Here is a 26,341-nt window from a genome sequence, read left to right on the forward strand (position 1 = left end):
TGTATGTAACTGGAGATTTTGATGCTAAGTGAAATAAGCCTGTCACAAAAAATCAAATGTACAATATTTTCTCTGGCATGCAGTGGCTAGTCTAAAATAAGAAGAGAGAAGAGATAGAGAGAAGAAAGAAAGAGAAAATAAAAAAGGGTCATCCAATCAAAATAGAAGGGAGATCAGTGGAGTAGAAAAAGGGAATTGAGGGGGAGGTAGGAGGAATGTGATAAGGGAAGAACAGTGGAATGAATCTGACCTAACTTTCTATGTACATACACAAGTATACTACAATGAATCTCACCATCAAGTATATCCACAAGGCACCAATTAAAAAAAAAAAAAATATATATATATATATATATATATATATATATATATATATATATATATGTAAATAGCAGGAAGATCAGTAGAGGGAAGAGAACAGGGGAAAGAGGAATGGAGGAAAAAGGAAAAGTACTGGGGACTGAATTAGCGCAAATTATAGTCTAGGCTTTTATGATTATGTCAAAATTAATCCTAATGTTTTGTATAACAAAAAAAAATAAGAAAACTAAAATTAAGTTAAAAATTGTGGTGTCAGTATAGAAACAGACACATAAATCAATGGAATAAAATTGTGAATGGAGAAATGAACTCATATATTTATGACAATGCTTCCATAATCATTCCCTGGAAGAAATAATAATCTCTTCAACAAATGATACAAACACAACTGGATATCCCACACTATATGCAAAAATTAAGTTAAACTAGATCAAAACCTAAACATAATATAATAATAAAACTATTAGGACAAATTATAGGAATAAATCTTCGTGACTTCAGATTTGGCTTCTTAAGCAGGACTACAGAAATGAAGTAATTAAATAAATAAGTTGCATTTCATCAGGATCAAACAGATAATGCTAACAAAAGAGTGAAAATAAAATCTATAGAATAAGCTAAATTATTGAAAGGTCATATATATTATAAAATCTAACAGCTAGAATATATAAAGACTTCTTACAATTCAGGAATGTAAAATAAAAAACTTTAGCAATGCTAAAATAAACAATAAATATGAGCAAATGTCTTCCATACAAATTTCTTTAAAGAAGATATAAAAATGTCCTAGTGCCCTTTAAAAGATGCCCAATATCATTAGTCATTAGGGAAATGCACATCTGAAACAGGTTTAGATAGCACTAGGAAACCATTAGGATTGCTGCAGATTTTAAAAGTTGAAAAATAACAAATCTTAGGGAGGATATGAAAAGTGGAAACCCTCACACATTGTGAGGATGTAAATTTTGCAGTCATTATGGAAAACAATGTGGTGTTTCCTCAGAAAGCCAAGTAGAATTATAAGTCCCCAAATTTCACTTTTGTGTATATACGCAAAAGATTTAGAAACAGATATTCAAATAAAAACTTGTGCAAAAAATGTTTACAGAAACATTATTTATTATAGCCAAAATTTGGAAACAACACAAATATACATCCACTGATGAATGTATGAATAGAATATGATATATCCACACAATGAATACTACCTAGTCATTAAAAGGGAAAGATATTGCTTCATGCTGTAATATGTATGCAATCTGAAACTATTAGGCGAAGTGAAAGAAGACACACACAAAAGGCTACATATTACATGACTCCATTTACATAAACCATCCACAACAAGCTAAACCAGAAAATTCACAGAAGCAGAATTCAGAAGTAGTGGTTCTCAGAAGATGATAGGAAGGAAGAAAGGTAGTGACTGCTTAGTGGATATAGCATTTACTCTTAGAGTAATGAAAGCTTTCTCAAACTAAATAGCAGTGATAATTGCAAAACACACAAAAATTCACTAAATTGTAAATTTTTAAATAGTAAATTGTATATCATATGCCTTTTGTGAAAATAAACAGAAAACAGTTACTGATTATATAAATGTCCAACAGTTCCCAAAGGATTATTCCAAGTCGTTCATAGACTTAACAGAAGTTCAGAAAGGAGAGCAAAAGATAAAATGGGTCTTGTCATAAATATTATGTGCAATAACAAGAACTGACAACTGACTGAGTCAGAGTCGGAATGTTCAGAGATTTCCCTAAAGGTTCTCTTTAGCTGATGTAATGACAAGAGGGAATTACTATTCACTTGAACAGGAGATTCTCTGGCACCTAGAGACTTCATTACTAACCCCCTACCCAAGTTTACTAACACTTTGAAGGTAACTGATGATTTTTTTCCAACCATATATATACACGAACTGAAGGCACAGTTGTTACATGACTCCCTGAGACAGAGGAGGAAATTTGGCAAGTGTTTGCAGTGTATGTTTAGACTTGGAATTTGGACTCACAAAAATTGAGTTGAACATACTGGGTTAGGGAGTGAAATGTCACATATCATATTTGTGATCTAGGAAGAGAGAGGGAAGAATAAGTTGGGAAGAAGTAAGGGAAAACTTCCTTGCTGGGCACCTATAATATTTAAGACATGTATGACCTCATTTACCTCACCCAATAATATGGTGGATTGTACTTATATATGAATCCAAAATTCAGAAGATGATATAACTTACCTAAAGTCAGAAAGCTAAGAACGGAGTCAAGACTCTATCCCATGCCTTGGTGCCACACATAAATAGCCTGTGTTTTGCTCATTCTTTCTGCACATATTGCCTTTATGGACATAGAGTGAATAATGCACAAATTGATTTTTGAAAACCATAGTAAGCAAAGGCTAAAGTGATGAACTTGAAGTCTTTGCAGTTAGATGGCTACACATACACCCTGCTAAAGAAAAGGGTGCAACCTGGTGATCAGCGGCTAGTGTCTCTTCACACTTCATGCTTCAAAGAGATTAGACTGAACCCAAAATTGATTATTGGGAGATCTAAATTTATGACTGAGTCCAGGGCCTCACATAAGGCATGAGGTAAAATTATTAGATACAGCAGTGAAAAATGATAGCTTTGTAACTAAATGAGCAAATGTATAGTAAAGAATTTGGCTTTGCCCCCAAGAGAGTTCTGACTTTTGCTCTTGGCTCCTGAGTTGTAATCTACATCACACCTAGTAGGAGTGTCTTTTTTTTAAGTGGGGATTGGAAGTACCAAGTCTTAGGATAGGGGCTGGCCATGCCAGAAAGACCAAGAGTAGGATTTGGGGTGGAGGCTTTTGATCATGTTGTATCAGGTAACCTCGATATATGCAACAACATGCATAATATAATGCCCTCCTCCACTCACCCTCCTCCCCTACCATGTCTCTCTATTTCTCAACAGTACTGGGGATTGAACCCAGGATTGCTCTAACACTGAGATACATCCAGCCTTTCTTATTTTTGATTCTGAAACAGGGTTTCACTAAGTTGTTCAGGTTGGCCTTGAACTTGTGATCCTCCTGCCTCACCCTCTTAAATTTTGTGGATTACCATCATGAGCCACCACACTCAGCAATATTTACTTAATACTTGGGTGCTAATGTGTGTTTTGTTTTGTTCCACTTTCTTTTCTACTTTTTTTTTTTTTGGAAGTAGGTACACTAACACAGCTTCATAGAAAGTCTCAAAACCCAGTAGTGCAAATCTTACAGACTTTATTCTCCTGTGAGGAAGTTTTGTCTATTTTAGATCCTTTTACTCTCCTCAGGCCTTATTTTTCTATCACTACTTCCATTAGCAAGTATTGCACAGACAGATGCAAATCAATGTCACATAGCCTAGTTTCAAACTGTTTCCAAATCTTGGACTCTTCTGCTTATTAACTTCCAAACAAATGGGAATTTAATAAATTTATTGAAAGCTTTCTCTTCCATAAAATCAGATACTGGTAGTATTTTGTGTCAGGGAATCGTGGGGGAGAACTAAACAAGATGATACATGTAAATGACATCAGACACAATGAAAAATAGCATATATCAAATTAATCATAGCTGATATATTGTGGTAGTGATCATTATCATCAGTTTTCTTATCCTTTATAATGTTCTTTTCTTGAATAAGAGGAAAGTAAGTACATTTTCTAATCTGAACCCATAATTTCACAAGAGGTATGGTGTTAGCTTCTAATCAGCTGCTCATCCTCTCCCACTTCCAGTACAAATAAAAAGTGTCACTAGGATTATTTATGGAGAGTCAAAGAAAAGGAAAATAATCAAAGCCTTTTAGAGAAATATATTCCCATTATCAATCCTCTGTTTGTGGTCTTTTATTGTTTTGAATTTTGTAGAGTTCAATGAAATCTGCAGGCACTGCCCAATGGGAACTGGCAGCAATCTTTAAAGCCATGACTGCCCTCAGCCTGCAGGAGAATGTCTTCTCCCAATGCCTCTGAGTCCCACCCTTCCTCATTCCTGCTCTTGGGAATTCCAGGATTGGAGGCTGCACAGGTCTGGCTTGGTTTTCCTTTTTGTGTCCTGTATCTGACTGCTCTTGTGGGAAACTTTGTCCTTCTGTTTGTGATCTGGACTGATCCTAGACTCCACCAACCCATGTTCTACTTTCTGGCCATGCTGTCAGTGATCAACCTGAGTCTCTCTACCACTACCATCCCCATGATGCTGGGCATCTTCTGGTTCAATCTTCAGGAGCTGTGTTTTGGGTGCTGTGTTGCTCAAGTGTTTTTTGTGCACTTTTTCCCAGTCATGGAGAGCATTGTACTTCTGGCTATGGGTTAAGATCATTATGTGGCTATTTGTAACCCTCTCAGGTACACCACAATCCTCACCAACAAAATCATTGGGGTGATTGCTGTGGCCGTGGTTCTGCGAAGCTTGTGCACGATTGCACCTGTCGTTTTTCTTCTCCTGAGGCTGCCTTACTGTGGGCATAGCATCATCCCTCATACCTACTGTGAGCACATGGGAGTGGCATGTCTGGCTTGTGCCAGCATCCGTGCCAATGTCTATTATGGTCTAGGGAATATTTCTATCTTGTTCCTGGATATGCTTCTAATCATCATCTCCTATGCTAAAATTTTATGCACTGTTTTCCACCTCCCTTCCCAAGGTATGCGCCTGAAGGCTCTCAACACCTGTAGTTCCCATATCTGTGCCATCTTAGCCTTCTTTGGCCCAGCTCTTTTCTCCTTCCTCACTCATCGTTTTGGTCAAAACATCCCCCAGTATATCCATATCCTCCTGGCTAATCTCTATGTAGTCATCCCCCCTGCCCTCAACCCAGTCATTTATGGGATCAGAACCAAGCAGATCCAGGAGCGGGTGAAGAGTTTCTTTGCTACAAAAGATTGAATGAGAGTAACTTATTTAGGTTATGGAAGCCTGAGACCTAAAAGAATGAAATTTATGATAAAAATTAATAAAGAAATTTCTTTTGTCAAATCAACCTTCAATTGTATAAACATATTATATATATAAATACATATATATGAAATATTGACCACAGTTATTGAAGACGTGTGTGTTTGTGTGTGAGTGCATATTCTCTATTGAATCCTAACACAGAATATGCCATGTAAGTGTAAGTTTCAAGGAGGAGAACTTGAATTCATTGAGGGAAGAACTTACTATTAGAACTATCTGGCTATCGACCTCTTTTAGGTAGTAACAAAATTTCCTTCATACAGATATTAAATTGGAGGTCCAGTTAAGAGTTAAATTAACAAGGGTGTAATTTGTGAATATTTAGTAAAACTTTGATACCATGCTGACTTACAATGTAATTCTAGGAATATAATGTAAATTTTACTCACTGACAAGAGAACTGGAATTTGGGTAGTGATAATTCACATACAGAGGAGGTACCAGGTATGAGATATGGGGGAGTTTTATCACACATTACAGAGAGAGCAAGAATGAATATTTATTTATTTGTGTATTGGTTTTTAACTGGATGACTTTGAACATCAAAATGTATAAGAAAAAAGAAAACTATTCATGAACTTCAAAAAAATGCGGGAAAGTGGAGGGTAACAGAAAACAAATTGTAAAGAATCTTAAAAATTTTGCAGTATGGAAAATTTAATATAATAAGATATATAAAATGGACAAAGTAAATAAATAATAAGTTCATGGCTTTCAAAAATGGCAACAGAAAAGATAATGTTAATTTACAATAAAGAGCATTTTAAAGGAGTGAATAATGTAAGTAGAATATTGCTCAAGAATCGAAAAGATCAAATTGGACTTTGGAAGTCACTATTAACAGCATTTCACTCACTTCTATGACAATCATAGCGATTTTTATTAACTTAACATAAAACAAATATTTTTTAAAATATTATTAATGAGAATCATCCAATTTCAGTGAGAAGAGTTAATATTGAGGTAATTGTTAAAAATACTGTGTCCAAAAGATTTTATAATTATCAAGGACAATAATTACCAACCATAAATCAAATAAAAAGACAACATTAAAATTTTCAAAAGAAAATCAGTGGGATTATAAAAGAACTAATATCATTATACACAACAAATTGGATTGTAAGATGAAATTTTTCAGCCATCAACTGGAAAGTAATAATAACAAGTTAGGAATTTTATTTTTTGAAATTGAATTAATTTAAAATACATATTCAATAGATGAGCTAATAGCATATCATACCTAGTTGAAGAGATAATGAACTGAGAGTTATCAAAATAACACCTATAATAATTCCTAGAGAAATAAGTTGGTAGAAAATATGAAAAACAATATAGGTTTAGAAAATAATCAAGTAATATATACATATACTTGAGTCATAAAAGAGTTAAAATATAGGTTAGAATCGATATTTTTAAAGAAGATTATAAAATTTATTAAAGAAATCAAGCCAAAAATTTAAAACATGATTTATTAAAAAAAAAAAAAAACTCACCTAAGAGGGTCAAAGTAAAACCATTGGGAAATAGAAATAAAGAGAAAAATTTCAAAACAGTCAAAGGGGGTAGGGGGAATATCTTCAATGAGCAATAAGAAAACTAACAGCAAATATCTTTTTAAAAAAACTATGAAGTCAAGAAAATGGGAAAATAATATTTCCAAAACTATACTGGAAAAATGAACTGCCAACCTAAATTGCTATGCCCAAGAAAATATCTTCTTCAAGGTATGGAAATTCACGTTGGCAGTTTATTTTTCGAATATATTTTTCAATAGCACTATGAAACATCATAAATCCAACAAATGATGTTTTGGACATTTCGACTCAAAGTATAAATTTAATATAAACCAGGTAAATAATGTGGATCAATCAATATTTTTTAAATCCTCTTGAACTATGTATTTAATATAATAAATATTTCTGAGAGTTTATTTGCCCACTTGTTTTCATTTACAAATTATAACATAGATTCCAAAGATAAGAGACAGACCATTGTAAAGAACATTTTAGGGTTTATACTATTACAGTCCCAAATCCATCCAATAGCTTCACTAACCAGAGTTGTGGGATATGTGTACAAGAACAGGCAAACTTGTGGAACAGTTTATTACAGAACAAACACAACCACATGCAGACATGATTTAGGACAGACAGCACTGCAGAACACCCAAGAATGCATAGTGTTTTTATAGATGGGGCAGAGCCAAATGAGAAACCAATTTAGATCCATGGGATAGTGACTTGCCCCTGCATCACTGCCCTTTCAACATGATGTTTAATATTTTCCCATCAAGAGATGAGCTTATTTCCCTACCCCCTGAGTTTGGGCAGGAATATAACTTCTTTTGAAATCAGTAAATGTGATGCAAATAAACAAAGGCTTTAAAAGAGCTTGTGAATTGGAGTTTCTTGCTGTAGCACTTCAAACCCCAAGATTGTCATGAGTGAGTCCTAGTTGACTTGCTGACCTGTAAAGGGCAATGAGGAAGAGCCCAGCATTCAGCTCTCTAATCTCTGGGGAAATTACAATGAAACTGTCTTCCACCATCCAGCCAGACTATGATTTGACTTATAGCAAATGCTGGAAGAGATAGAGTGAGAGAGCCTGGACTGAAATAATTTCTCATCCAACCTTAAGAATCTTGAACCAAAAGGGTCGTACATTTTTTCTCATACGTGGAAGACTGAAAAAAAGAAAGGAGGTCTCATGAAAATGGAAGGAGATGAAGGGTATCAGGAGAAAGAATACAAAGGGAAAGGAATGTTCTCGAAAATAAAATTGATTAAATTATATTATGTGTATTATGAATATGTCACAATGGATCCCACTATTATGTATAATTATGATACACCAATAAAAATAAAAATAGTTTCTTAAAAAACAAAAGAAGTAAATATGTCTGGAAAAAAAGAATTACTCTTTTTAAGCAACTAACTTTACAGAAGTTTTTTTGTTTTGTTTGTTTTTGTTTTTGTTTTTGTTTTTTATGTCACTAAAGTTAAATGATGTAACAGAATGCAAAATGCAAACACCATGAGGTAAAAGTTTGGTTCATTGATCACATTACATAATCCTCCCTGATGGTACCCGACCAAGGAGATATGAAGGTTTCCTATACAGGACACAAGTAAGATGGAGATGGTGATGTAAACAGTTATCATTCTTGTGTAAACCATAGTAAGCCTTCATAGCTGCCTACAAGATGGGGTACAGCAAGAGTTAAATTAACCAGAATGTAATTTGTCAATATTTAGTAAAAATGTGATATTGTGCTGACTTATAATGTAATTCTAGGAATATAATATAAATTTTACTCATGTATATCAGAAGTCATAACAAACACAAAATTTTCATCATAGTTTAAAATAAAACTAACAAGAGTTATATTGGTAAAATATTCAACAAAGCAGCAGTGCATTGGACTTCAAAATCTTCAAGGCAGCAGGAGTATTGACTGTATTATGTCATGAGTATCAAAGTAGATTTGATTTTTAGAAATGAGGAGTGGATATGATTCCAGTGGTATCAATGAGAATAAAAGAGGACAATTCTTCCTCTAGGCTTCTCAGTGTGAAGAGTTATAATGGAAAAACATCCAATCCCTAAAAAGTTTTCAGAGAAGCAGTGTCCTCAGGGAATACCCGGCTTTCTGTCTCACAAGTAAAATCAATAGAACATCAAAATGGTTTAAGGCAAAAATAATACTGCTGTTTATGAAAATTTGATTCTGTAAGTCATAGTGGAATAATTTTTGGCATAGGACACGATATATACAAATATATGGTGTTATGACCCTCAGATCTGGAATTTTCATATTCCAAGAATAATGTAATTCAATAATGCCTGAGCTCTTCTAACATTTAAGGTACTATGCTAGATAAGGCAAGTTAAACAGCACTGTAATAACAGTCCATTAAAAGAATGGGAAAGATAGAAAATGCTACATTCAATTACAAATGTCCATGTTATGATAATGTTTTACACTGATACGAAAATACAAGAGATCCAGAGATCATATCCATTTGGCTGATATGGAAGACTAACATTGGTTATTGAGGAACATTTGAAAGGAAGTGGAAACAAGTAGTAGTTATGTTGTATGTAGGACTTTCAATCACCAAATAAAAGGATATGCATTATGGAGTTATGAAGTACAAATAAAGTTTAAAAGGCTAATTGAGTACTGAGAAAAGGACTTTGGCAACAACAGTGCTTGTTTGTATCCTAAAAGGTCTGTAATATACCACGGACAAAGTAGAGGTCATAGGAAGAAATTTTAAGCATAGACTGAATAGAGTTAGGCTCAATAGGGGAAAACAAATGGGGACACATTAGGGAAGATGGACTCAATGAGGGGAGGGCAGGAAAATAGAACATAATCTTCTCATTAATTAAAATGAAGGAAATGAACAAGAGAATACAGATTAAACCAGAATCTCTTCTGGACCCCAGATATTGCCTTCTCTGTGGTAACAACTCAAAAAAGACTAAACTTACAAGAAAAAAAAAACAGCTGAATAATTCCATTGTCCATCAGTCCCTTTCACCTATTGTTAGGAAAATCAGAATCTGTGGTCTGCCCTGGTGGCACCATCAGGTCCACTTCACCACGTCTAGGAAGGGAGACCCTCAGGACACACTTCTATGCTCTGGCTTGAAAAGAAAATATCATGGTTTTCTTAGGAAAATGTAGATATTTTTCCACCATCAACCAAAAGAGCTAAACATACATTTTCCCAGAGACTTTATGTTCACCATAGTTATAATCTGGGAAAGAGACTCACTGGCTTGAAAGAAGCTGAAGCCATAATCTGAAGGCATGCCCTCTGCCAATAAACAGAGATGTCCCTACAGGGTCTCTGTGCTGCCACAGAGTCTACAGGGTCTGTTTCAGGGTTCTACTCCTTCTTCATCCTTTGAATCCTCAATTGTGACAGTAGCCAAACTAAATCTGAATTTATAAATTTTCATTAAACAAAACAGAAGAGTTGCCAAGGGCAGTTTCCTAAGATGTCACACTTTGAAGACATTATAGTATGAATTTAATATTTTCAGGGCTCCTGAGAGAGGTTGACTCAACATCATCTCCCAAACAGACTCCCCCATTGAGAATATTTCCATTCCTCTCATTCCATGCACATCTCCTGCCCTGCACTTAGGGGTTATATCTGGTACAGTGTTTCTCCACAGATGCAGTAGTGTGGGGACAAAGAGTTAGAGAGACTTAATGACCCTTGTCCATGTTTATACCCAGAGGAGTCTGAAGACTAAGCTCAGGGATTCTGAGACATGCTTAGATTCACTATAAAGTTTTTCTTTCTGTGACCAGGTAGGCTGGGGGCCCAGAGGCTTGAAGAGGCTCCCAAGCACCATCTTTAAGAACCTGGGTCATGTTGCAAATGTGCTCCAAGTGAGAGCTGAGAAAAGAAATGTGAGAGGTAAGAATGCTTGAACAGGGCAGGAGAGATGCTACAGAGAGGAGAAGGAGAGGACAAAATAAAGAAAAGGACAGGAGCCTCCATTTTACCAAACAGTTATCCCAATTGCCATTATTTTCACAGACAAATGCATTAGAGCATGTACAGTGTCCACAGCTGACGACTGTTGCATACCAATGAGTAATGCACATATGCAGAATTTCTTTTATTTTTGGTCTCTTTGCCCTTTATCTCCATTTCTATCTCTTTCCCTCTCCTTCTTTCTATTATACACCACCCACTGGCCAACACACACACAAATACTCAGGTACCCAGCACACTTGCTGTAGACCAAATACCACAAATATAATCATATTGACACCAACTGTCAAAAATAATGAAAATTGCTCAGACTAGCAAATTTACATATTATAAGAGGAAAGGCCAGCAGCTAAACTCACTCTGGTTTATATAAGACAGAAAGATACCCCTATAGGATACTGTCATATATTTGAGTTGGGGTGAAATGGTAATTAATGTCAATTTCCAAATAGAATGACAAATATTTGGTCTGCACTGTGTTCTTCATGTTTTATCAACTTTATGAAACCAATTCCAAGCCTTTATCTGTGTAAATCGATACCACTGCTACAGCAGGCAAACTGAGCCTGCCTCCCTAACCTATTTCATGACTCCGTCTTGAAAGTGCAGAAATAAACCATGCACTATACACCTGTAATCCCAATAGTTCAGGAGGCTGAGGCAGGAGGATCATGAGTTAAAAGCCATCCACAGCAACTTAGTGAAGCTCTAAGCAACTTATCAAGAACCTGTCTCAAAATAAAATATAAAATGATCTGGGGATGTGGCTCAGTGTTTAAGCACCCCTGGATTCAATCCCCAGTACCAAAAAAAGAAAAAGTGCTTAAGTAGAGATTATTACCCACTCTCCTCAACTGCCTTGGTCCCAGGAGTTTGGGAGATTAAAGAAAGAACACAGTTCCCCTCAAAGTGAGCAAAGTTGGGTTATGTTAGTATTAATAGAGATTTAAAGATAAGTATAAATGCCTGGCCCAACCACACTCTCTCTTTGGTCTCATCTGTGACAATCATCATTCCCACCTCATTCATACATACCATCTGAGAGTCAAAGATGACTTAATTATGAATGATGGCCTTTTAACAAGAAGCTTGTTATTTTTGCTACCATGTGATTTACTGTGTTAACATTGGGGCTAAAAGAAAATACAATATTGGCAGGCATTGATAATATGAATACTATTTTGGAATACTCTGTGAGCTAGTTCCTTGATTTACATTGATCTTATCAGCCATTAAAAAATGAACAACGTTACTTAGATTTATTGTTTCCAATGTTATGGGAACAGAAACGAATCTGGAAAGTGAAAGGAATTTGCCTAAAGGTTTCCAGAAAGCAAATGGTACAGCAAGATTTAAGCCATTTTAAGTTTGAATGGGTTCAAAGTATCAATATTCTTAATAGCATACTAGAGTCAGAGAAATAGACTTGTCAGCAGAGAAAAAGACACCACGGGCTCAGTGATCTTAGCATTGGTGGACAGTTAGAAGGGTAAGATCTTCAACTATTATAAATCTGGATTTTGAAATGGACTGTAGGGCTGGGATCTTTGTACTCACCTAAATCAGGATGAATGTGTCACTTTGCCTTCCAGAAATAATCTTCTGGATCACATTGTCTGCCATTGTTTGTGGCTCACAGCTGCATCAGGAAGGAGGCAAGCACCCTGGTCTAAACTGCCACAGGGTAAGTGTCCGGATGTGAGATGAAACATTGGTCTCCTATGCCACTCCTCGGAAACTTCTTCCTCTTCTAGTGAAGGGTCATACTGAAAATCTCCACCCTATAGATGGGACTAACTCTGGACTGAAATTCCATGACCTATCACCCTAGATATTTCCTCAGACTATTCCAAGTTGCACAAGCAGCTTCTCTCTGATTTCTCCCCTGGCATCTTCCCCTCAACACTGGAAAATATTGTGCCCTACCTCAAACATGTGCAATAGTCTCCAGTTTCTCTGGGGTTAAAAAACACTCCTTTCCTTCTCATATAGAAGAGGGGATTATTAACTCCCTAGCCTAGACATTTCTACTATGGGGTAACTACCTGGTAAAGTTACAGGACAACTGTTGTATGCAATGTGCACTATATAATATATTCCCCCACTCACCCACCTCAATCTCTCTCTCTCTCTCTCTCTCTCTCTCTCTCTCTCTCTCTCTGTGTGTGTGTGTGTGTGTGCGTGTTTGTGTGTGTGTCTCTCTGTATCTCTCTCTCATACACACACACAAAAAAAAACACACACACATGTACTAATGTAAACTAGAAGCCAAATTCTTTTATTTCAATGTTAGATATATTAAAATTAATATTTCCTTGTTCTTTAACCTGAGTAGCAACTATGCAGTAGGCAAAGAATGATGGAATTAGGTTTGTTAGATGCTTCAGATTTACACAGTGTCCTGGGGCTACAAAGAATAAAAAAAAAATACTTTTCTTTGCTATATTTAAGGGACCAAGGAAGATTCCTTAACAATGATTTAATTTTAGTATCAACAAAACTTGTTAGATATTTGATCTGTTTATGTCTAAAAGAAGGCATGATTTTAGGACATATCATAATGTTAGATATTATACATTGATGTTATATGTTATAAAGATGTCTGATAGGTTCCTGTATAAAAAAATGAGACCAGGGATATGGAATTGGAAACTAAGCAATCAATAAGATGAGGAAAAATTTAAAAAAGCAAAAAAGCAATGCTCTCATACAATAAACAGACTAGTCAGGGAAGCACAGTTTAAATGAAGAAAATTCTAAGACAGACATGTGATTGATCTTCCTTTTGTCATGTGATTACATTAGATACTTGAGGCAAATCCTTAAATTTATATCAAATCAAAACACTGATAATGGTATACAGCAGCAATTCTTATTATAATTTAGGACTTTTATTTTATTTTTCACCTGTTGTAGAATTTTTAAAATTTTTCTTTTTTTCCTTATACTGGTACATTATAATTTTAGTAACATTGGGATTCTTTGTTACATATTTGTATGTGTACCCAATATAACTGTATAATTTAGTCCATTTTATTCCCCAGTACCACCCCTTTATCTTCATGGCTCATTCTTTCCCCTGGTCCCTTTCTCTACTCTACTGATTGGACTTTTTAATTCTAGACAATTCAAGAAACATTGGATATGGTGATTTCCTCAAGGTAATGGATGGAAGGGAATGCCATAAAACATGAACATACACTACATTGTAAAATATTTCCTCAAAGAACTCATGAATTAGGAAAAAATAAAACCATGGACAATATTACCTGGGATAGATCTCAGAACAATATCCATGTTGAGTGACGTTCAATTACCTTTGAAAGGAACAAATCCCAGATGTGTGTAAATTAACACATCTGTAAATTAACACATATCATTCCATCCAGCACACTGATTGATGTTTTCCTGTCCCTCCAGGACCTTGAAAAGAGAAGATTCTAATGAAAGCAAGGATGCTTTTACTTGATAGGAATTCATTGACACTTGCTATGATAAAGCCATCCATCAATAATACCCAGTTCCATCCTCCCTTCTTTATCTTGCTAGGAATACCAGGACTGGAAACTATACACATCTGGATTGCTTTCCCCTTCTGCATTGTGTACCTGACCTCCCTTGTGGGGAACATCACCATTCTCTTTGTGATCAAGACTGAGCACAGTCTTCATCAGCCTATGTTCTACTTCCTGGCCATGTTGTCCATGATTGATCTGGGTCTGTCTACATCCACCATCCCCAAAATGCTGGGCATCTTCTGGTTCAGTCTCCAAGAGATCAGTTTTGGGGGTTGCCTTGCTCAGATGTTCTTCATCCACATGTTCACTGGCATGGAGACTGTTTTGCTGGTGGTCATGGCTTATGACCGCTTTGTTGCCATCTGCAATCCTCTCCAGTACATGGCGATTCTCACCAATAAAACCATCAGCCTTCTAGCCTCTGTTGTCATTGGAAGAAATTTAATTCTTGTAACCCCATTTGTATTTCTCATTTTGCGACTGCCCTTCTGTGGGAATCACATTATGCCTCATACATACTGTGAGCACATGGGTCTTGCCCGACTGGCCTGTGCCCCCATCAAGGTCAACATAATCTATGGGCTTATGGTGATTTCTAATATTATTGTGGATGTGATCCTAATTGCCTCTTCCTATCTGCTTATCCTTCGAGCTGTCTTCCATCTTCCCTCTCAAGACGCACGACTGAAGGCTCTCAATACTTGTGGTTCCCATGTGTGTGTCATGCTGTGCTTTTACACACCAGCCTTTTTTTCTTTTATGACTCATCGCTTTGGCCATAACATTCCCCAGTATATCCATATTCTTTTGGCTAATCTATATGTGGTCATCCCACCTGCCCTTAACCCTGTCATTTATGGTGTGAGGACCAAGCAGATCCGAGAGCATGTTGTAAAGATATTTGTACAAAAAGAATAATTCTATATAGAATTTGGGTAAACATATCTATATGCAATTCAAGTTATAATAATCTAGTTCTATTTAAAATATTTTATACCACCCGCTTTTACATCTTTCATTCTGATTGGAAGTGGTTTAGTATTGACAGCAAAACTCCTTTTGCTGCCTGTTCTCCTCATCTCCTTCCAATATCTGGACAAAAGTAAAAAAAAGACTAATAGAGAAGATGCTGGAGGTGTCAGTAGCCTTGAAGTAGGACTCTCTCCATCTCTCCAAATATTTTCTCATGCGGTAAACTTGGATCCTAGAGGAGAACAGATCTAATAATATTTTAGATGAAGAAATAAGGTTCAGTCCATGGGATAATGGCAATATCTGGATGAAAACTAATGCTCCAATTTTCTACCCTTTACAGAGATACCAAATTTTATCTTCATATCTAAAGTCTTTTATTTATTTTTATTTTAATGTTCTGTCTTATTCTTACTCTGATTTCCAATATTCAGTCTTTTTCCATACTCTAGATGTGAGGATGGTGTCTTTGCTTTAAAATAAGACAAAGGAGCGCTGAACTGAAATTTGTGACTGACTATAGAACTCTCGCTTAAAACTCAGAAGTGTCCTTCATGTCCTGTACTTTGGAAACATTTTCTATGACTGCATGACAATATGTAAAATACCCAAAAACATACCAGGAAAGATTATTAGGAATAAGGGCAGGTATAACCAAGAAGATAGAAGAGGAACTCTATTCATTTCCTGTGGACTTGGGCAACTCTTGGCATTAAATTGGACCCCAGCTAATACAATTCCTGCACCCCATAGCCCTTGTGAAATTTCCGTCTCTGTGCATGGGTTATAATTTGGTTTGAGGTTTGTTTTTTTTTTGTTGTTGTTGTTTTGTTTTGTTTTCCATGTGTTGTCATTGATTTACTACCTCCACTTCAAATTTCTAAAATTTTAAAAGGAACATCAATTTTTAAAGATGGAAATACATTTAACCTTATCCATCCTCATTATCTTATGAGTAAAAAGGCTGAGGTCCAAAGAAACACAAGCGCTAATGTACATAAAATAGATAATATCACACTCATTTTTAATATAATTTTCACATACAAGAGAAGGAAGATCATTCAGATAAATTCTTTTGTCAAGAAATTCTTAACTCTTATAGAAGATTTGAGGAAAAAATATTCTCTGTAACTATGTGAGGTCACACCATGGGCCTCAGGTGGAGATATCTAGAAAAATGGGAAACAGAAAGTAGCCTAGAGTTGGTGTTGATAATGAATAGCGAGACTCCAGAATTTCTGTGTGGGAGCAATAGATCACTAATAAACAGTGACTGAACTTGATCTTGTCTTTCTCACTGTGGTCCACAGTACTGAGTGGTAAGTATCCTGATCACTATTTGTAACACAAACAAACATGCTAAATAAAAGGGTTTCTTCTTTCAGTGATATTAAGAAGTCTGTAGCATGTGTAAGGCAATTTTCCAGTTAAATGTATTCATGGAAATGGGAAAAGCTTAAACATAATAGTACATACAGTGTGGATTGAAGCACATAGTAATTCTGGCTCTGAAGTGTTTCATAATCAAACTGCAATACCAAATTTACACCTGAGGATATAACAGAGGATAGAGAATTTGTCTAGAATAAGCAAAGCATTGAATTTAATTCCTAGTTTACCAGGGGGAAAAGAAAGAAAATGCTTAGACCAGGCTAAGCAGAGTCCCTGATCTGGGTTTCCTTATCAGGAAAACGTTTTGTGCTTTGGAGTAGCTTCCTCAAAATTTTAGAAGTCCACATCTGGTGCATGATAACAACAAGGCTCTCTGGGTTGTATGCCCTGACCCTGAATCAAACACAGAAGTCCAATTCTCCTCTGCAGAGAACTCTGTTAATATCTTCTTCCTATAACCACCAGCTTATGGAGTTACCCATTTTCCCTAAGAAGCACTGTGATTTATACCTATTGGGCTGTCCTGGGGCCTCATGGCTGGGACTTGGTTTCAAGAGAGTGGTTTGGTGAACAGATGAGATTTCCTCTGAATAGTATAGTTTTCTTTCATGAAATCACACAAGATTAGGCCACCATAAGGATGTTGATGTGCTAATATGGTGTGGATGGTGGAATGTGATTCTTCGATCAGACCTAAGATGTAGTCAGGATTCTGGTTTACCAAAGTTTCATGGTTGAACTTTGGGCTCAAGCTATATGTTAGGGCTGTATGTTTTATCTCACCCATCTGTTGTCCAAAAGCAAACACTGCCTTCTATCTTTAATGCTCAAGGTGGCAGAGAGAACAAAAGACATTACCATCCCATGACCCTGGCACCAGGACTCAGAGTGGTCATTCCAACACCACAGCAGTTTCCACATAACCTGTCAGGCATTTGCACAGAAGTGACTGCATTAGCCTTTTCTTTCTTTTTTTTTTTTTTAATGTACCAAGGATTGAACCCAGGGATGCCATGCTACTGCAAAGTCTTTGAGATCATTACTCTGCAATGCCACCATGTACTTTCAATCTATGTCCTGATTGACTCTCTGTGTATGGATGAGGATGTTAATCCCACCCTGCCCCACAGCACATCTCCCCCTATTCCAGCTGGTGGCATTATTCAATCAGAACCATTACGGTCAACATTAAAAGAGATCACCTAGAAATGCAAAAAACCAGGGTCTAAATAGTTCAAGTGGTTGAAAGATGTTTTTCTATAGTTATGCTATAAAGTTCCTAACAAAAAATTAACATGAACAGTAAAAATGATCATTCAATTTGATAGGGAGCATTGGAGGAATAGACAAACTCTAGATGGGGCAGAGGGGTGGGAGGGGAAAGGAGGGGGCAGGGGGTTAGAAATGATGGTGGAACATGATGATCATTATTATCCACAGTACATGTATGAAGACACAAATTGGTGTGGAAATACTTTGTATACTACCAGAGATATGAAAAATTGTGCTCTATATGTGTAAGAAGAATTGTAATGCATTCTGCTATCATATATAAATAATAATAAAAAGAATGCTATGGTTAAGCCTGGTATTTGTGGCCAACACCAATGAATCACTAAAAGAAACTTTGAGCCAAGCATGGTGGCACGTGCCTGTAATCCTAGTGGCTTGTGAAACTGAGGCAGGAGTATCCCAAGTTCAAAGCCAGCCTCAGAAACTTAGTGAGGCCAAACCAAATTAGTGAGACCCTGTCTCATAATAAAAAATAAAAAGGGACTAGAGATATGGCTCAATGGCTAAGCATCACTTTAATTAGCACCAAAATTTAATTAATTGATTGATTAATTAAGTTTAAATATAGGAATCTACAGGAAATGTTAATATTATTATTATTATTTATTTTATTTAACATCTAATTATTATTTGTCAGTATTAATCAAGTCTCCAGGGAAAAAAAAAAGTTGACAAATTCAAGTTGAGGCCTTTAAACTTGCCCAAGTATGTGAGCATTTTAGGGAAACTACAAGGGACATTAGGGACAGTAATTGTAGGATATTTACAGCTCCTCGATGGAAGAGGGGCAGGGGTTCCCAGAATCTAGAGCCCAAGAGAACATTATGGAAAAACCTAAATGTCAGGAATTGAGATTGATTGTGAGGCCCATGGGGACACTAAGGACACTGGCAGTGAGGGAGCAGGCAGAACCAGAACAAATATCTTAACCACAGTCTCCCACTGCCCTCCTGTTGGCATGTTCCCTTTTCTGAACCCAACCTGATGCCATCAATCAAAGGAAACTGTCACTGAAATACATAGTCCTTAGTCCTCAGCAGAGTACAGAGTATACCTGGAGAGACAAAGGAGGTCACAGTCAGCACACTGGCCCAAATACATGAAGAGCTGAAGGAAAACAGACTTGAAGGCCAGAGTTTTTATATATTCCCTTTTCAATTACTTTTTTCTCTTTATTTCAGGATTTTTATCTCTAATACTAGATACTGTGTCCCTTTTTTTCTGAGTTGTTAGAATAGTTTTGCATTATTTTAGATAATCCAAGTGTTAACTAAAATGATGTTGATTTAAAAAATCATTTACACTAATACACTTTGAAATGAAATCTAGTATGTTTGCACTGAGGTTGACATGGGAAAAACGAAACAAACCTTGTAATCACCACACATATTACCTGCTTATACTCCTAGATTTCTCACAGAGTTTTATAGAATTAATTATACAAGGTCCAAAGTGGCATGAAGAAACAATTGACATGTTAAGGGTATCCTTTCCTATTAGAATATTCACAGATATTGAAGGAAACATTGTACTTTCTAAAGCTTTGATGAATGTTGTAATTTAAACAAATGAACATAATAATGTATGGTGATATTATCAAACTTTATAAATAATATCTAAATTATCAGGAAAAGTTACCTATGTCTTTTATATTTGTTTGTTCATCATAGTTATTCAAAGTAGAGGTGTTCGCTTTGACAGATTCATAAAAGTATATAACATAGTTTAATCCATTGTAATCCCCAGTACTTCCTCTTTCCTGCTTTATATTACTGTATTGCAAAATAAATAAATGCTTTTTCAGGATAAGATTGTTTTAACCTTGGAGATATTCAAGCAAAGGTATGCCTAAAATACCTTCAAAGTTTGCAGTTAGCCTGATACCTCACAGAAAATTTCACATTATTTGTTTAAAAACTATAGTTGATTTGATGAGTAAATATCCATATTCCTCAAAAGACAAAAACGATTTTGTTAATTTAGCTTTAATTTATTATCTATTTATTATTATTATTATTATTTTATTTAACATCTAATTATTATATTGTCTAAGCAGAAATTCAACAAATGTAGACTCAATTTAGGAGCTTCAGTTTGACTTATGAGCATTACTGACATCTAGTGGTCAAAGTAAATACATTTCTTGAACAAATAAATGAGGGTCCTTTACATGAGCAATCTAGTGAACTTAAAAGGTAACTGCTATTGGTCCTTCTGATATTTAATCTGGTTTTGAACACCAATAAATTCTATTTCAATTAAGTAATGAGAATGATGCTCATTTCAATAAGAGTATGGATCTGTTTTCAAACACACTTCTACTCTAGCCACATGTATTCTTTCACTTGTTAGAAAAATTATGTGAAATGTATATTGTCATTTTTATGACTCCTGGGTGTTTTACAGAGAAGCATGAGTTGCAGAGAGGTTACGAAATGTTTTATCAACTATCAAATTACAGAAAATAGGTCTAATATTAAAGTAACCATAAACTGTCTCTGACTTCCAAGTGTTAACTTCAAAGATAAGGTTGTTAAAAATTATAAAAATTGCCAGTGTTTGTTTATCAATAAGTGCCTAATAGTTTCTGAGAACTTTGTAAGAATTACATTATTATATCATTACATAAATCCTACAAGTTGACATAATATTTTATCATTTTCCATGTGAGAAAACCAAAAGTAGAACATAAAATGACACATGAAGTAGATCAAAATCGTAGAACAAATTAAGTGGATCAGAAGTCATGTTTTTAATCTGTACATTAAACTTATTCTCTTTATATAAATATATATATTATTTTTGTGTTTCTTTAAATTAACAACAGATAGAGAGTTAGAGTCACTAAATGCTCACGGAAATCATGTAATATAATTCTTACAGTTATAAACCTTGATATATATATATAGTTCAAGGTATAGAAACAAGTTAGAATCATATCTCTGCCACTTATGCATGTTTCTGAGTTGACTTTGAGGAGCTTCTGGGTTTTCCTACAGTGCTCTGTTTTTGCCTGTGCTGCCTCTCTGCCAAATGTAATTGTTCATTGAGTGACACATTGGGATTTAAGGTGTTGGTGTGAGGCCACTATTCCACTATTCCTGACTAGACTTATGGGGCCTGTTTAGGAGAGAATACTCACTAGAGGTTGCACAGATAGCAAGTGACTGGGAACCAGAACTATCTGACTAGAAAACAGAGCTCTATCCTCGGGGATATGAAAACCCTCTATCCTAGGTCCAGCGACACCACCTGATTGTGGAGGCTTTTCCCAGGGACTAGAGTGGCTGTCAAATTTCTTGGCCCTGGCTTGTGAGAACTCAGTCACATTTAGTTTGCAGTCTGTGGCATCCAGTCCTTGAGGAATGACTTCTCAGATGCTGGGCAGAGGTAGGTGAGTCAGCTCCCCTGGTTTTGTTGAAAGAGGGCTCCAGTGACAGTAACCAAAGTGATCCCAGGGTGGTAGAGCTCCAGTGAATCAGCCAGTGCTTCTGTAGAGGGCAATTTCCATGGTATGCAAGAATTGATAGAGGAGTCATGTTGAGAATAATCTGGATCAATTGCCACAAGGCTGACATTATACAGAAGCACACAGCAAAACATGCACAGTGACAAACAAGCAATCCAGTTTTAGCAAATACAGGAGCATATGTGTAGACACAAACATATGAACAAATGTTATTATATGAGAACACTCATGGTAACCTACCAGTTGGCATGATTGAAGTTTTTTTCTCTCTAAATCCTTTCATTTTTGTCACTCAGAAGAGAAGCTCTTAAAGCCAGTCATTCCAGGAGGAGAAGGTTTATCTCATATCCAAAAAATGGAGAACAGATGGGTTGTGGGATGGGAAGCTTGTGAGCCTGGGTAGAGACGTTATTAAATATTCTGCCTCTGAGGATGGAAGCCAGTCACTAGGAAGAGTTCAACATAGCTGAACTGGGGAATTGAGTATCTGAAAGGGGAAGAGAGGTTCAGAAAGGGAAAGGAAGAGAGAGCCTCAGAAAGTTATGGTGGAGAAAACCTTAGACAACATGCATGAAAATGCATATTAAACAGAAAAAAGTACAAAGTATATAAAAGGTGAAAATTATTGCATTAGTAGAGGTCACAATGATGGCAGCAGTTTGCAGAGAAGTAGTGACATAGTAGAGCTTTATTTTATTTTATTCTGCTGTTGCTAAGCTTATTAAACATTCTGAATTTGTCTTATATTTAGAATTTCAAAGGAACTTTTAGAAAGAATATTAATAATTAAGTGGATTCTAATAACAGCACAAATCTTGTTTGAGACCAGGAAGCAAAATACTGCAATGCTAGGATTTAAGCCCCATGAATTTGAGGACTTTGACTAAATGGCTGGTGTACACCTGCATTTAGAACAGCACCTGCCAAAGCATGCTATAAACGTTTCTCATATGGGAACTTCTGTAATATACCTGATGGGGTCAGAAAATGGTAGTAGTGGTTAAGTTTGCAGATAATTCTGAATATAGAAGGGGGAGACTTAAGTGACTAGAAGCAGCTAGAACATGTCACAATCTATAAGGTTTTAGAATGTTGACACAAGAGCTATATTGTATATTAAAAATAATATAATAAATAAATCCATGTGAAATTAACATCAACCCCCACCCACTCATTCTAAATGCTGTCACAAGGAGTCAATGGGACTTCTAATATATATATATATATATATATATATATATATATATATATATATATGTAAATTTTTGAGGATGTATCTATACGTATCCTCAAACCCTTTCCCTTAGCCCCACACAGAGTCCTTCTCCCTGCTCCCTTCTCATTGCATGTGAACCACTGCTTCACAATCTCATTAATTAATCTCATTAATAATTAAGGTGAATATATTGATCCATCAGATGTTTTTCAAAACGGAAAAAATATGAAGGACTTTTGGTGAAAAGAAATGAATTAGGGGGAGTTATGGTAAAAGATACCTTGTTAATTCAGTATCAGTGAGAGGAAAGAAAGACTGATTGAACAGCAGTTTCTGAAGATTGAGCCTACTAAATTATTTTTAAATTGACCTGCTCTGGACAACCCCCATCACTAGCAGCAGGGTACAATATAATGTCATCTTCAATCCCATGTCAGTGATAAACTTGTAACTGATTTGGCTACATATACGCATGCTGATTTTAATACACTTTTGACAGTGCAAGCAGATTGTGGTTTTTAAATTGCAGTTGAATCATGTTACACTGAAGCTTAAAGCTTACATTCTTTTCCATTGTTCCTAACAAGATAAAACTTCTTGGATAACCACAAGAGCCTACATTCTGGTTTTCTACCCCCTCTCATCTCATCTATTCTGTGCCTTCTTTCTCAGCCAGGTTCACACTGACCTTCCATTCCTTCATCTTTGCCTTGTCATTCCTCACCACTCAAATCTTTTCCCATTCTTTTCCATAAACTAAATTTTTTTTTCTCCCTGACTCACCCTTTCATGTATCAATTCTCATCCTTCTGCTGTCAATTTAACCAAAGCTCCTCAAGAAATCATTCCCCAAAGGTAATGACCAGTTTAGTTAAGCCTCTAGTGTACAGCAACTCCTCTTTGTAATCCAGTTGCCACTTTACTTAAATGATCTGATCATTGTTGGTCCTCCTCACTAACCTATTTTACCCACAAGAGCAGGACCAGTCTATCTATCACCTTGAGCATTGATACTGTGTACCCAGTGATTATCTAGTATTTAAGTGGACTTGAATGAAGAGATGAGTGTTTAGAACTGAAGACTGTGGGAACGTAGAGAAGAGGAAAGCACTGAGGATGCCTCCAGGGTTTCTTTCATGGGACAATGTGTGTATCACACCATTAAATAGGGTTGAGGAAAAAGGAAGAGGAATGGTTTCAAAGTGGAGATGATCAACTTGAAATGATGTTTATTAAATAAGATGTTACATATGTGGAAGTTATTTTGTAAGCAGCTGATGAAGCCCAGGGCCATAGTTTGCAACCCCAGAAGATGAAGATTTCACTTGCTTCTGTAATAAATTTGATTTAAAAAGAAAAAAAAATATTTCAACATCCAACAGAGGAGAAAGGCTACCTTAGACATTAACCTAGAAATATCATTGATAAGAGAATTACTAGAAATTTTTCATTTGCCGAGTTTAATTATGAAATGGTTACTGAGGTTATTGGGAGTTAATTCACTGTGACAGTGTTAGTGAGCAAATTCAAATTCTAACACCAAAACTACTTTAACAACTTACGGAAACAATACAATTTTACAATGCTTTTTTTTTCTTTTTAGGTTTTTAATAGGTTCCTACTTATACATAACATTAGGATTTATTTTGACAGAATTATAAATGCATAGAGTACAGTTTGCTCCAATTCAGTGGCCAGTACTTACCCTTGCCCTCTGCCTCATTCCTCCCCTGTTTCCTACTGATATTTCCATTTATCTACATTCTTTTTATTAGTATCTTGTGGCATAATGACAAAAATTCACTGTAATATATTCATATGGGTATATTGGAAAGTTAGGTCAGATGCATTCCATTCTTTTTCCCTTACCTCTACTATCCATTCTCCATCTCAATTTCCTTTTTCCAAAGCTAATATTTTTAGAAAATATAGTTCTTGTAATAAGTATAAACTAAAAGTTAAAAAAGAAACAACCATTTCATCGAATGTAGCATATTTCAGAAGAGGACATAAATTTAAAGTCATAAAGACCTGTGAAAGTATGAAATGAAATTTAAACCTTGCTGCTTTTGCTGGTTTTTTCCATTGTGTTCTAATCCAGCCAAATTTAGGTATTCCTTGTACATTCTTATTTTGCTGATAAGTAAAAGTTATTTAGCTCTAGACTTTAAGTTTTTTTCTGCTAAGTTATTTCTGCAGCTTCTTCATTGATAAAACTAGTATTATTGGGATGTATAATCTCTATTTTTATTTAATCTTTATCATTAGCAGAGAGAAATTAAACATGTGGTTGATCTTTCTAGAAGGTTAGATTGGAGGAAGTATGAAGACTGAAAAACCACATAGGACCATGTGGAAATAGCTCAGAAGAACACAATTGGTCAGCTGTATCATATCAGTAAAAATAAAAATAGGTAGAATAAAAGTTGAACATGAATATAAATAGAACTTTCCAAAATTGAGCCAATTGGACATAGTAATTATACATGGAACTTCTCAAGATATGTCACTGCCTCGATACAACTAGCCCAGTCTCTATCTGAATCCCACCTATAACCTATCACAGAACATACATCATCAAGTTTCTAATAATGTCCTACCTAGACTCATGTGCACCTAAGCACCACATCATTTTACAGCTTGCCTCCATGCCATAGGGGAAATTACAACATAAGCAGAACACAAGGCACCAGACATCTTCAATTATTATACTAAACTAGCCTGCAGCCAACTTAGACATATTATTTCCCATCACTATATCAGAATCTTGCTACAGAATTAATATAAACTAGACTGTTCTCAAGTTGGGGCAAGTATTTAGCCTTCATCTTGCTCTAACTTTAAAAAGACAGACATGCCACTGCCACTTCCCAGGTAGTATGAAGGGATTGTCCATTTACATAACATGGCATGAAAAAGAATAAAGTATAAAAGGCTCTGAAAATTATCTGGGTGAATCCAGTGTTTTTTGTTCAGCTAAGGAATGCAATGTGGTGAAGGACACAATTTTTGAGTTCTAGGAAGAAGCATTGTTGTCTTGAAATTATATAATAAACCCCAGTTGTATCTAAATGTTGTAATTCCATCCCAAGTTCGAATCTAAGTATCAGTTATCCAATCCTCCACTTTTTCTGGATTTTCTCCCAGATAGCATCTTCTTACTTTCTCAGGAATACTTTGCAAGAAAATATCATTGCTCAAACCACCAGACAGGTTGGGTTATCATCTCCCCCTCAATCACAGTATCACAATCTGATGATATTTTACACACACACACACACACACACACACACACAGCCTCAGTTATTCTTTACATCCTCATTGGTAATTATAATCAACAGTGAGTATTTGCTAATTTAATATCATATGCAGTGTCTTCCTTAGGGACTGAAGGACAAAAGAGATGGAAAGTTCAGGATTGTTGTTGTATTTACAAAATTTACACATGGATTTTCTACAGATGAGGCGAATATTTCAAAGCAAATGTATCTATTAACTGTCCCTGATATTCCCTCTCTAGGTCTCCTCTGCTGTGTTATGGAATTAAAGAACGGACATTCCATTTCTCCAAGAAATAGGCAACATGCTATGACAGAAGTCAGGGTCTGTCACAGGAAGCAAGAAAACTCCTGTCAGAAATGTGTCTATAACCAATTCCCACCAAC

At 35.7% G+C, this 26,341-nt stretch overlaps 1 protein-coding gene and 1 pseudogene across 1 annotated transcript; both read left to right on the forward strand.

The window, feature by feature from the left end:
• Positions 1–4,261: 4,261 nt before the first annotated feature.
• LOC124109523 (olfactory receptor 52E8-like) lies at positions 4,262–5,225 on the forward strand (annotated as a pseudogene).
• A 9,082-nt stretch (positions 5,226–14,307) lies between these two features.
• LOC124109525 (olfactory receptor 52E4) lies at positions 14,308–15,252 on the forward strand. Its single transcript, XM_046468188.1, has one exon. The coding sequence runs from the start codon at positions 14,308–14,310 to the stop codon at positions 15,250–15,252; it is 945 nt and encodes a 314-aa protein (XP_046324144.1).
• The last annotated feature ends 11,089 nt before the right edge of the window (positions 15,253–26,341 follow it).

The sequence above is a fragment of the Marmota monax genome, unplaced genomic scaffold (assembly GCF_021218885.2).
Source record: "Marmota monax isolate L192 unplaced genomic scaffold, Marmota_monax_Labrador192_F-V1.1 WCK01_AAM20220418_F8-fsc01027, whole genome shotgun sequence".
Taxonomy (NCBI): Eukaryota; Metazoa; Chordata; class Mammalia; order Rodentia; family Sciuridae; genus Marmota; species Marmota monax.

Bases quoted from the DNA above. Each gene is read 5' to 3' on its own strand.
- LOC124109525 (XM_046468188.1), top strand. From the start codon at position 14,308: ATGATAAAGCCATCCATCAATAATACCCAGTTCCATCCTCCCTTCTTT.